Below are 13952 nucleotides of genomic sequence, written 5' to 3'. Positions count from 1 at the left end.
TTCTTCTAACCAAGCCTCGATTCTTCCTCTGCCTCTCCTGGCTAATACTAAAATGCATAATCTGACCTTGACCTTTATACATGTAGCAAAAATATAATGGCAAAAGACGTTTTAACATCTAGAATTGCAGATTGTAATTTTGTGGTCACTAGCAAAAGAAAAAAAATAAAAAAACACTAAGGCAGCTTAGCAAATTCAAGACACTAAAATAATAAAAAAAATTGAAAGTTGAATAAATTTTCAAATAGTGCATAAACACCAGCAAAATTGAAGAAACACTAGCAACATAGATGTTGCTGTTAGCAATAGAAAAGATACTGTTCTCGCTTTTCTCATGCATGTTTCTATATGGGCATAAAGATGCATACAGTCTTATCTTGCTAAAGTCATCCTTATGACCTAAAGTCCTAAACACTTGTTCTTGCTAGTGTTTGACATTTCGCCCGGGCCAGTATGGAACGGATGGTATGTACACGTCTGGGCATGAACTGATGTGTGGGCCGTCTCCATTTCGGGCATTCTGGTTCAAACCATTTAAATAAAAATTTTAAAAAACAAACTTTAGGGTTCGCGTTCACGAGCCTTTTCGCTCAAACATGAGCCCTTTCGCCTTGTGTTGCCACTCGTTGTTGTTCGCAGCCCACCATGCACTGTCAATAGATACGCTTCCTCCTTCCTCGTCTTCTCCATCTCTTCCTCCATAGCATCCTCTCCATCTTCCTCTTCCTCCCTCTTCCTCCAGTGCTTCTTCTTCTTCCTTCCTATGCCTTCCTCCTTCATCCTCTTCTCGACTATGCCATCCTCTCCTTTTTCTTCGTCTTCGAAACACTGAGATGTACTGCTGTACCATGCGTCGGTACACAGGTATCGACAGGTACATACCAATCTAGCCAGGAACCAATAAGTATGCAAACCAGCAATGCTTGGTTCTTGCTACACCTAGATCTAGTTGATTAAAAAACAAACCCAATCATTGCTACGTTATTCACCCTGGCCATCATCTAACGAGCCTCAATGCCCTCCTTCAATGTACACTTCCAATTGGTGCATAGTTACTAGATCATGTTAACTTTTTATGTTTTCTGTTTCCTCAATAATAAGTGCCTTGGTTATTTTGATAATGCTGTGGATACACAAAGTAATGGATTATTAGCATAGTGATTTTGAGATTATCAAGTTATCAAAGAGATGAATTATGACAAGAAGGTCAAGATGATGCAGAATAAATTGCTTAGAATCAATGAATTACAAATTCAAAATACCGAAAAGTTTATAAATAATATCAGAAAGGTAACAAAAAGCATGTGTCATCTGTCTCTTTGGTGCTAGCTGCCAAATATACTGAATATTAAGATATGAGAAATCAAGGCATTTATTCATCAATGACTGTTTGAAGCAATAGTAATATCACAGAATATGTGGGCCGTATTCTAGAAAGACGATTTAATGTACATTATCCTTTTGAATAAGACTGAGACAATATATTCTTCTAATTAAATTCAATTTTTCTTAAGCACTCTACAGTTCTCGTCAGTGATTTAGAGCTGAGTAGTCTGAGGCATATCACTAAACTGACCCAAGTCTGAGACCTAACAATGTGGGCCGGCATCGGTTCTTACTGAGCCAATTGCTCAATTTCTATTAAGTTCCTTGTTGGGTCCAATCCCTACAATTGTATTAGCTTATATTGGCCCAAATCAACCATATAAGAGGAAATTAGCAGTGTCTGCCATACCGAATCGTACCGTCCGGTATGGGCAGTACGTACCGGTCCGACAGGCCAGCGGTACGCGGACCGCTTGGTACCGGTCCACACTGTAGCAGTGCTACAGTGCTCGATATACCATACCGTACCGGTACCGAGCCCAGGTCGAAATATCGGTACGGTACGGTATTGCGAACCTTGGAAATTAGATCAACTTCGTCGCCACACCTCAATTTTTGACCAACACAATACCTGAAATCCCTTTAGGGCTATGAAAGATGGATACTTCAAATTGCATTAGTATTTATATTGGATATTGAATATAATTATTATAAAATATTTGTTGCATATATGTAATGATACGCATCAGTATTTCAAGCAACACTTCCTTGAAGTACATGTTGCCAAAAAAAAATATTATTAGATACCTCTGGTATATTTGAAGAAAACTTTATGCAAACATCTTGCGAAATTTTTTCTTGAATGTTGATGTTTTGATTATAGGTGAGACACAACTATGATTGGACATATTGTTTTATGTTGTATATTATATATTATCATGATCAATGATATTGCCCTAAACAGAGGTAAATTAAAGAAAGGATTGGGGAAGCTAACTTGGGATATTATGGCTATTTGTTGCATTATATGATTAATAAAATTACAATAATAGTTTGATTTCATATCTCAAGGCTAGAGGGGAGCAGATAAGGTCCCTCACCAAATATGTTATTTATTAGCTCGCAGTATCTATTTTTGGCTGTGTGTGCAATTTTATTTGGTGCCAATGGCACCCCCATTTTGACACAATTGTGCTCCATGTTGACTACACATATTTTGCTAGATGCCAGCTGAGGCAGAATATGCTAGCAACACCTTTGAACCTAAGTTCTGCTAACCTCCTACACCTTTCTAACTTAAATCCAAGACCATAGAAGACCTCAAGACCCATTTTCAGTAAATGCCTTAAGGTGCTGGGGATTGGCTTGATTCACATGTTATAGTTCTTTGTTCCTTTTTTACTTTGTTACTTGTTTCAAAATTGCAACTTGAAGGGAAGAACTTTAAGCCTTAAGGAAATATCCAGCCTTTAGTTTTCCTTTTAATACATTTAGCGAGTCTTACAAGGAATTAGGAAGACCTGTTTTTAATTAGTTATCATTTGATTCCTTCTCATTAGGATAAAAATAATATGCACCAGAATTTTGGTACAATATCACAAGGAAAATACTACTAAATTAGCTAGAATAATCAAACGTGAAAGAAATGAATAGACAATCAATAATGTATTCAAATTTCAGAATTACCCGCTATGGACCAGTTTATTAACTGGTGCATTGGGAGAAGTTCTTTCTTCAGAGCCCTGTGGGAAGTGGATAACCACACCATTAAGGATGATACCACAACTAAAGAAGCCTAACACATAAAATAGAGACACATTTAGCACAATTTATCAAAGAAATGTCTGCAATCAGACAATAAAATACCAATAGAGAACTTAGCAGAGATTTTTCTTCGTCATTTACCTGAACAAGGAAGAGCTTATGGAATTGAGACCTTTGTTCACTCATTTGAACAATGTATAACTTGAAGTTATCACCTCGACTACTTGACTGAATCCACCTTGAAGCCATTCCAATCAATACTATCAGACCTCCACTAGCAACTCTGCATTTGTCAACTCTATTAGATCTCCATGACCATCCAAAATGCACACTATAGTTCCCAGATAATATATTGTCTTAAATTTTCTTCAAATAACTAATTTTCTGGCAAGCACAGCTTAAAATTTTTATATACGAATAGAGACCATAGTAACTATTTTAGATAACCAAATTGTTTTAAGCTAATGTGAATTTTAAACTAGCTTGAAGTAACTAACAAGTCGAGAACATGGAACTTTTTGGTTCTATGAATTCAGAAGGCAAAAAATGAGTACTACAGTCTTAGAGTACATAAAACAAAGGAACAAAGTGACTCTAAGATAATGTCTTGGACAGATATATGATAACAGAGAAATGACAAGTGAGTTGTAGTAGAAAAATCATCACCAAACTTCAAACTTCCTATTCTGTTAGACAGGAGTGTTCTGATCAAGGAACTTGATTTCGTCAGTTTTTACTGGCCAGTATTTACTATGGGCAGGATTCGAGATGTGTACTGCCCATCTTCAGGCAGTCCGGTCTGGTCCAGTTTCCTTTTATTTTCTCAAGGGCACTTAGGGTTTGCATGCCACTTAGATATGTGTGTCCACAACTTGTGATGCTGCTCGCTAGCCACTTGCAATCGATTGCAGCCATATTTCCCATGACCCCTCTCCTATATCATGTACCGTTACACCGGCATGAACTGGACTGATACCATCAGGCTATGGACCATCACAGGTTCAGTACCCAAAACTGCAACCCTTGGTACTGATACCAAGTAAAGTATAGCAGGAATTTATATCTCGATCCAAAACTGGTTTAAAAAATCTAACAGACTACTGAGGCGTACAGTCTGGTATCCCCATAAAATATCACAAAAATAATATTGACCAGTGTCAGACCGTATTGTTTGGCACCAGTCTTTGCTTGGACTGGTAGATACCAGTCAACACACACCAAACTGACCATAACTTGAAACTGTGCAGCATACTAACATACCCCATGCCAGTAAATTGACTTGTGCGTGCATCAAAGCTACTAGCACGATATGGAATGGCATGATATGTGCTGATCTTTGCAAGCCGGCAAGAATCTGAATATGGATATTTCAAGATACAGAATTGTAGCAAAAGCTTTTAAATAAAAAATAAAGCAACCATTTCTGAAGCTTGCACAAATCAGAAATCATAACTTCTTAATCATTTAGCTGATCAGAAGTTTCCAAGAAGTGAATTGGACTCTAAGAAGGCAGTGACCTGTAAAGTACTCAGCTTAATCTATCCTGCTTAGAAAGAATAGATGATAACATCTGAAACACTGTTAACAATTGTTAATGAATGAAATATACTCCTCCATTGAGATGATTATATTAAAAAATGAGCATGTGGATGGATATGGCCAATAGCAGATCACCAATGCAAAGATTATGCACCAAGTCTACGATAATAGGGTTTTCTTGTCCATGTCAAAAGAAGGAAATGACCCAACTTAATTGAGCCCAACAGCTAACAGGAAGGTTACCATCTCAAAATGGATTAAAAAGAAACCCAAAGATCATCCAATCTGCAAAAGCTTTCTGGTTATTTCGGTCATTCATTTTGTTAAAAGCTTCCCCTATCTTGGAAGCACATCATTCAGAGAACAACTGACTAATTAAAAGCATAGAATAATTGCTGGCAGATGAAACAACTAGTTCAAATAAAAAATTATCAAATGTCTTGAAGCAGCCATATCAATGAATCCGACACTACTGTGACTAGTTAGCTAAATCAGCACAAAAACACATTTATGTAAGTTCTTTTGGAGCATTGGAACAAAGTCAGGCCAACATTAATCAATTCATCCCTCACTGGGTTCCTAATATAGTAGCATATAAGCTTATGTGTCATTATGATATATGCGTGTGCAAATATGAAAGTTAGCAAGAATAGGATCGTGATGATGGCAATGGCAATAGCGATGAATGGGGAATGCATGTTCTTTTCTTATTTCTTCCTCCACCTACCTATTCCTTCAAATGTTTTTTTCTGAGCAAACTGACATGTGTTAAACAATTTTTCTTAGAAAGATTTGCAAGAAAGCATAGGTTATATGAGAGGCTTCTAGAAACAAGCTTTTAGATCAAGCTTCCACTAAATTGTAATCGTTCCTAGGGATATGTTTGATTCATTTGATGTAAGCTCTCTGTAAATTCTTTTGCAATAAGACACTAGTTAATTAAAACCTTAAAATAAAAATCAGAATTTTTTTTTAACAACTTGTAAAACCAGAAGCAATGCTCAATGAACAAATCACAGTAGCAAAATGGGTTTTTTTTCACATCAGCACCCATGAGTCTCAAGGATGTGCCTTGCACATGAGAGATGATACTGAGAAGAAATAGCTAAAGCCAAAAAGAAAAGACAACAGGTTGCAGAACGGGAATGCACTGTCCACATGGATGTAAACAGCATGCCCATTGGATGAGGACTTAACGCTCGTCATGGCCTATACTCTATAGATCCTATTTCACATTATATAATAATATAGATGTCTGTGGTGCATAATAATGCTAAACTAATGTGAAGTGCAGTTGGTCAGAAAAGGAAAAGGCTTAACAGAACCACTCATTTACAGTCAATTACAAATCTCATTTTGCAACAATCTCCATTTGTGGAAGTCAGAGCATCATAAAAATGGGAACCTTATTATATCTTTTTCCCCTGAAAGTGTTCCCTGTTCTGTTCCTTTCTAGCACAAGGGTATATCACATAATTATACGCTAAAGCAGTTATTCTATAGAAATTATAAAGTAATCAGGTTATCCAAGCAGATAAAAGATAATGAAAAAACAGCAAAATTTCAAAGTCATTAGATATGCAAATATTGTAAAGTATAGCTCAAGCATGCAAAAATTTTCCCCAAGAATAAGGAAAAAAAAAGAGAAGGACATTTCCTGATAGAAATTACTAGTTACTACCACAAAAATCTAGAAGGAAACTGAAAAGGAGGTATGAGCATTACACTAAAGGGTTCTTGTCAGGGACTTCTGCAGGCATCAATGTAAAAATGGACAAGAACCAGCAGGACGACCATAAGTAAAGAGCCATTATATGTCGTCCTGAGGCAATAAAAAATAAATGTAATGCAGCAAGTATCCCAGCCATGAGAAAAAACCAAGTATATAACTTCCTGTTGAAAAAGCTTGCCACCTGTTCCAGCATAATTGAAACTCAATATGCAGATTTACTTGCGTGTTTGTCAAAAGTTGGATAACAGATGTTAGCAACATACCAGAAATTCAAGAATGATAAACGACATCACGAGAACAGATAAAAGCTTCATATTCAATATAAAATTTCTAGCAGACAATTCTTTCCATATAGCATTTAGAAGTTGGAGCTTAGAAAGAATTTGTGTCCACAGGAACACTGTCACTGATATATAGGCATGGTAAAGAAGAGGAGAATTCTCCAGATAAAGAATAACAGACAATAAACTCATCAACAGGCATCCACCCAGATATACCTGCAAGATAATAAAGATTATTTTTTCTAGAAACAAAAAATTATTAACTAGAAAAGGTCAAATATACAAGTAAAAAATAATAGGTTCAGAGATACATTATTAGTGTGTGTACAAGGCAGAAAGCATGGATTCATATAAAAGGAAGGACTATATATTGTTTACAACTTGGTATATCAGAACAGTTGGAAACAAAATAGAGGTAAAATCCAATCAATTAGAATAAAAAATAGCAGGTGTAACAAATTTTAAACAATTATAAATTGCCAGATTCAGATCCTACCTAGACCTAGTTCTCGGACATCACAACTTGTTCACAATTTGACTAGTTTATTTAGACAAGTAGAATCTAATCTGAATAGGTACCAATTTTCACCAATGATCAATTATGGAGATAAACTATACACTTAACCAGCCTTGATTTTCTCAATTGACCAAATCAAAACCTGATTTTCACAATTGATAAACTATACCTAGACCTAGTTCTCGGACATCACAACTTGTTCACAATTTGACTAGTTTATTTAGACAAGTAGAATCTAACCTGAATAGGTACCAATTTTCATCAAATGATCAATTATGGAGATAAACTATACATTTAACCAACCTTGATTTTCTCAATTGATCAAATCTCAACCTGGTTTGATCCAAATTTCTCAACAAACAAATATAATAGGAATAACTGACTTACAATTTCATTAATAAGAATAAAACATAAACCAAATATAGTTCGATCAATTTAATGTTGATATAGCAATTAAGTTCTGGTTTGTCCAAAATCCACATTCCTAACCTCTAACCTGACTTTGATTTATGATTGGGTAATGGATCCAGATTTTTAACAAAAGTTCCTATGCCAAGGCCCGACTTCCTATTTCTTTTCCTTTGGTCTTTTTTAGTGGCAACTGGTCCCAAGGTCTTTTTTAGTGGCCACTAGTATGATGGTCTCACAGATCTACCATAATTTTATCTGTAAACTTAACATGTGCATGGTACAAAGTGGATGAAATAGAACAGTAACAAAATCTAAATAGACTTGCTGACAATCAGTAAGAGGCTCAGGGATGAAATATGGGAAGTAGAAGAGTGAATCTGAAGAAAAACAATGGAAGAAACTGGAAGAAGTACCAAAATGATAACCGCCATCCACTTATTTCTTTATATGTATTTATTTTAGTTTAAGGGTAAGAATTTTGGTGTTTCACTTCTCTATGATCCAGAAAAGCTTAGGATTACATTTATTTTGTGAGGATGTTGTTCATTTTTATGATTTGTGCTTTCCTTACTCAGGCTTGGTTGGTGATCACAACTCTATGATGCCCTCTGGTTAAAAATACGGGGATACTAGGTTCACTTTTACAATGGGATGTTTTGATAGTACCACAAAGGAGTAGGATCCACAATATATTCCTTTTGAATGTGTGATTTTGCTTGGTTGGTTTACAGTTAGCATCCATTTTCATAGAATAAAGATTTCTGTTCTCCAGTGAGTAGCAGGATATGCTTCCTGGCTTTGACCCAGAATTCTTCTAATCGACGTAACTAGGAAGAATCCTAGTCCTAATCAATTACAGAATGCGATTGTTGGTATATTGCATCTGCATTCTGGTATCTTGGTGAGAAAAAAGGTTAACTTTTAAGTTTGATGCAAGTTGCACTTTATTTAAGAATGAGGAATTATATTGTCGAATTCTCCTTTTCAGTTCAAGAGATCGATCTTTTGAAAAGTTGGAATTATCGGGCAGAATAGTAGAAGAGAGTCAGAGATTAAATGTTCTAGTTTTGCAGTTCGATAGACTTATCTTGAAAAGCTTTGTACCTTCACCAAGTTCATGATCCTAATTTTAAATCATCCATATATGGAAACTCTAAAATATCTTACAAGCTCAAGTCACTTGCATTCTGATAATATAATTACAACAACAATCTTTTGCAAATCATGAAGTTTGATGTTACCAGTGGATATTTGTACTTTGTGTTCAGCTCACGATCCTAATCTGACCATGTATGGAAACCCTTCTGTACATGTCTCATTTGGCTGAAAGAATTTGGAAATCTAGAATACCCTTTAATCTCAAGCCATTTGTTCTCTGATTCTTAATGCGATAACATATCCTTTTGGAAATGATGAAGTACTATGTCACCAATACAAGTTCGTGTGTTTTATGTTTCAAAGCATTAAGATTCTTGGGCACCATTTTGTGTATTGTTTAACTTTCTGGAACATGCGGAATAGGTTATGTGATATATATGAAGAGCAGAGGATCATGGAATGCCTTATTGCATTTAACAAGGCATACCAATTTGAACAAGGATCAGGCCATGGACTTTGCAGTTTTGGTCAGCATCTCTTAAAATATTGGTTTTCTTCAATTTTTAGAGAGTTGAGATCCGTAATGTGAGATGTCACCCAATTCAAGACAACACTGTACAACTGGAGCAGCAACAACAACAAAAATAAGATGTGATATCCCAACCAAGGATTGCTATTTCGGGTACCGGACCATCTCGGTGACCTGATCAGACTGGTACATACTGGTCAGTACCGGTATGTACTGGTGTTACGAAGAGGAAGGAAAAAGAGGAGGTAGTAGAGGAAGAGGAAGGAAGAAGAGGAGGTAGTAGAGGAAGAGGAAGGAAGAAGAGGAGGCGGTGGAAGAAGAGAAGGAACAAGCAGAATGAGGAAGAGGAAGGAGGAAGAAGAGAAAGGATAAGGAGGAGGTAGTGGAGGAAGAGGAGGATGGAGGCACGAGGCGGCGATGGGTGGCAGAATGAGGCCAAACACACTCTCTTTTGGGTGATGAGGGCTTGTGAACGCAAGTCCTAAAAGTTTAAATGGGTTAGAGCAAATTGCCACAAAACAAGGGCGGTCCATGGACCGGTTCATGTCCAAACCGATAAGTACCCGCGTGTTTTGTACCAGCCCAAGCGAAAAGGCAACCCTTGTTCCCAATTACTTGGATCTTCTCCTGTCATTTAGCTCTAAATAGAGTTTTCTTAGGCCTTCTACCTATTCTCACACCATTGATCCAAATTGACTTATCTCATCCAATCACAAAATCACTAGATCTACTTTGAACATGTTCATATCACATTGAATGACCTTCCCACCACTGTAAATGTAACAATTGACATCCCACCTACCTTGCTATCAAATAATCTAAGCAATGTGTCCTTTGATTGTACATGAATGTCCGAGATGAAGAATTAATTAAAAGTTTGTTCAAGATATAGCATATGAATCTATAAGAGTATAATAATGTTGCCTGCTCATGAGATCTAACACTATCTAAGCAAAATTTAAGAAAATTGAACCTTAAGTTAGAACATCAGTGTTACTAGCATTTTATTTCTTAACGTAGCGACAAGTTAAAGCAGAATTACTGAAAATTTAGGATCAAAATTGATGTCAACAATCGAAATATATATCAATTAATCATGAATGAGTTTGAGTTTAAGAGCAATATAAACAATAACATACACTTAAAGTACAGCAAAAAATATTATAAATTATTTTCCATATGCATTATACGTTGAGATTATCTATATTCATATAGGTCATGTCTTAGGCATCTATTTCATCCATGCAGCAAAAACTGCACTAACAAGATCATGGGAAAAAGAAATTGATTTTCCCATAGAAACATAACATTAGAATTAGGTATCAGAATTAAACATTGGCAAAAATTTCCGACCATTTAATAACTTACATTTTTTTTGGTGATTCTAAGAGAAGACTCTTGGGTTTTCTTCAAGAAAATGTTTCCCAAAAATGTGTAAGACTGCAGAACATGAAGTGTTAAATTCATCATCCATCCAATGTAACCAAGGATGATTGTTGCCATTAACATCAACCAATCATAAGTTTGGAAGTAATGAAGACCCTCAAGTGACATAGCCCTCAGGATATGGCAAGTTTTCAAGGCAGCTTTGTATTCCCTTGCTGCTATAAGATCTTCAATTTGGTCAAGAAATGAAGAAAAGTTTGCCAAAGGCTTATATGGCCTGAAGTATAGCGAACTCAGCTGCTTTAGCCCTTTAAATCTGATTAAGGATGTCAAAATAGATGTGGGCAATTCTGAGAGGTATCTTTGTTCTTATCCATCTTTCAACAACAGGAACAGGATAAATACACAAGTTATATGTAAATGCAACGTAGTGGAATAAGATCATAATGAAAAGCTATTCAACAAACATCAAGTTGATACAATAGCAGCATTATATTTCTTCACAAGGCTTCAAGCATCAATCTCTCTAGTTTGCTACAGAATTTATCAGGCCACTTTAAGTCACCAATAGCTTAATAGAAGCAATATCTATGTGCCAAACCAGAAAAGGTTGAAGCCTAAGAGAGCTAATCTGTCACTGTTCCATCCATAAAAGAATATCTTCATAAATGATCAACATACAATTATTTTCTTATATGATAAACAAAACTATGAACCAAGATCAAATTTTCCCTCTGGATCAAAAGAACAAAAGAATATTTTATTTCCTAACTAAACATCTGCCTTTAACCCTATAATAAGCGAAGTCAAATTGAAGAAAAAAACTTGAAAAGAAAATGGGTAGGGCTCACCATGAACTGCCTTGCCGCCTTGTAAGAAATGGGATGTACCAGTCCGAGGGCTGACCAAAACCTTGACCAACCCGTTTCGGCTGAAACACGTGATTTGTGAGGTGTACCAACCGTGGTATGCCTCACCGCCTCACCACACAGTACAATTGAAATTCGACCATTAGTTATGGGGACTGATCGATAATGGCCGGATTTCGATTGGTGCCTAGTTGAAAAATTACACTTACAGCCCTTAACGGTCAATTTGACTATTGAGAGCTCTTTTAGGCTTATGAAAGTCCCTCTCTTCCACATTTTCAATCACTCTCACTCATTTTCAAGCTCACTCCCTTTCTCGCTCATTCTCATTCTTTCTCTCAACTAGTCGGCGATCAGTAGAGTTGATTTGAATAAAAGAGGGATTAAACTCGAGCTCTTGTGGAATTACTATTTAGTTGAAGGTAGTTATCTTTTCTCTATATTTTCTTTATCATTTCATGTAATTAATCTAAATAATATTAGTAAATATATTGATTAGGACCTAATGATAAATTAAGATTTGATTAGAGGTATTTAAGAAAAATTAGCTTAAATTGATAATGTATTATTGACTTCTTGCATGAATTTCTATTTTTACATGGAAAAATTAGCTTAGATTGACTACTTGGATATTGACATCCTGCATGATTTACGAGCTTATTCTCCCATGTTAAATGGGTAATCAGAGGAATACATAGTGAGGTAGATTCAGCATAATTAAGGTCTAACGTGTAGTAACTAAGTAAGCATATAACACAATGCTTCAACTTCTTACATGATTTTATATCTCATTTGAATTAAAGGTGATTAAGAAGAATAATCATAATTAAGGCAAAATTAAGGTCATTTTCTTTGCACAGTTCTCTCAACATTTAGATTTCTTCATTGTATAAACTTTTGATTCAAGATGCATGTGCAAAATAACTTCATATTTATGGATAATAAATTCAGTAACAGAATGTAAACTCTAGAAAAATAGGTTGGACTTCACCAGTAATCATACCATGAACTCACAAACAAAACCATCTGTTTTTGAATTGAGATTATAGTTTCATATATGGCCTATCAATCAAACTCAAAAATAAATTTGTGTTATAAGTGCATTATTCTTCTCAAAATGGTACTTCAGATGTAGGATACTTGACTTCTGGAGGAACTGATTAAGAATTTGCTTTGTATTTGCGAAAACAGCTTCAACTTCTTCTGCCTACTTAAAATGAACCAGGAAAGAAAAATGATTTAGACACATAAATAGTGCAATGTCTTATTACAGTAAAAGATGACTATCTGTCTTGGAATAAGTGAAATAACTTCATTATCACAAGACCTGAAAGAACAATTGAAGTACCATCATGTTATTATTAATACTGCAGCAAATCCCAGTACTATATAAAAGAAAATAGAGAAGGTTAAAGAACCAACCTTATTTAAACTCAGGTAACCCAATGGCAAATTTCCAACTGAATTAACCGGGCATGGCAATCCAACAATAGTAGCCTGCCAAATTTTTAGATTTGTTAAAGAAATAATGTGAAAAGAAAATTATAACAACAACTACTAATGTACAAAATTTAAATGAATCAAGAATTCATAGTATTACCATTAAAGGTGCTAAATCAGCCTGATTGACATCCACTCTTTCAATGCCTCTAAGCCCCCACTCCGTAGGTGTGGGCATATCATGTTTATGTTCATCAACAAAACGGAAACCATCATCAGAAAGGCTATCAGAAATCAACCACCCGGGATTCTTGATACCGGCTCCCCATGCCACAAGTGGAGTATCCGTGTTGGAAGGGTGGCCATCCCCATGACTTCCTATAATAAAGTTGTTTTCCAAGTGTGCATGTCAGAAGGGAGGGCACTGGTATGGTAGGGAGCAAAGGGAAAAAAATCCTATTGATACAATAGATGCAACAGTAAAGAAAGGCATACAAAACCATGTAGCAACTGTAAGCAACTCAAACAAGGACTAAAAACTACATATAAGAACTATGAAGATCATAGTTCATGCTAGTGAAAATGAGACCTCTTGCACGATCACTGAAAATCAAGTCAGTTCAATGAGTATTGCATGAATTAACAAACATGTGACATCATGTAAAATTAACCATGTGACATCATGTAAAATTAAATAAAACAGTACCATAGAAGCACCACCATCACTCCCAGCCTATCATTTCACCTTGCATTAAATGTTGCATTCCACATTAATGAACACATAATTGGAGTTTCACGCACCAAAAATTATCAAGCATCTTTACGAAAATGTCCGTACCATCCACAATGACCACAATGTGTTCGTCCGAACTCAATTAGTATGCTACCAAGTACCAACCACACTGAAGTACACCGACATTTCAAATAATCTTTTTATACTTTTACACAGTGGAAGGGCATGGTACACTGCACCAATCTGACACTGTTCCAGAAGAGGAACAACTGGTACCTAAATCCTTAATGTTTAGATATATAGCTTTCTGATTTAATAGGAAACTAA

General features: G+C 35.7%; 1 protein-coding gene across 2 annotated transcripts in view; it reads right to left on the bottom strand.

Annotated features, from left to right (window-relative positions):
- The window catches only part of LOC135594730 (GPI ethanolamine phosphate transferase 1-like), a 37854-nt gene that overhangs the window by 7930 nt on the left and 15972 nt on the right, over window positions 1-13952 (bottom strand). The window contains exons 5-12 of one of the 2 annotated variants that reach the window (XM_065085212.1): window positions 13053-13270; window positions 12875-12949; window positions 12593-12659; window positions 10566-10891; window positions 6625-6858; window positions 6355-6542; window positions 3232-3373; window positions 3013-3121 (exon numbers count right to left, since the gene is read on the bottom strand). In XM_065085212.1, the coding sequence (XP_064941284.1) occupies window positions 3013-3121; window positions 3232-3373; window positions 6355-6542; window positions 6625-6858; window positions 10566-10891; window positions 12593-12659; window positions 12875-12949; window positions 13053-13270 (1359 nt within the window). The remainder of the gene's footprint in view (window positions 1-3012; window positions 3122-3231; window positions 3374-6354; window positions 6543-6624; window positions 6859-10565; window positions 10892-12592; window positions 12660-12874; window positions 12950-13052; window positions 13271-13952) is intronic. The other variant, XM_065085213.1, reaches the window with a different exon arrangement.

This window comes from Musa acuminata, chromosome BXJ1-10, assembly GCF_036884655.1.
Source record: "Musa acuminata AAA Group cultivar baxijiao chromosome BXJ1-10, Cavendish_Baxijiao_AAA, whole genome shotgun sequence".
Lineage (NCBI taxonomy): Eukaryota > Viridiplantae > Streptophyta > Magnoliopsida > Zingiberales > Musaceae > Musa > Musa acuminata.
The sequence above is the reverse complement of the archived record's forward strand: the minus strand, read 5'-3'. Positions and strand labels throughout refer to the sequence as shown.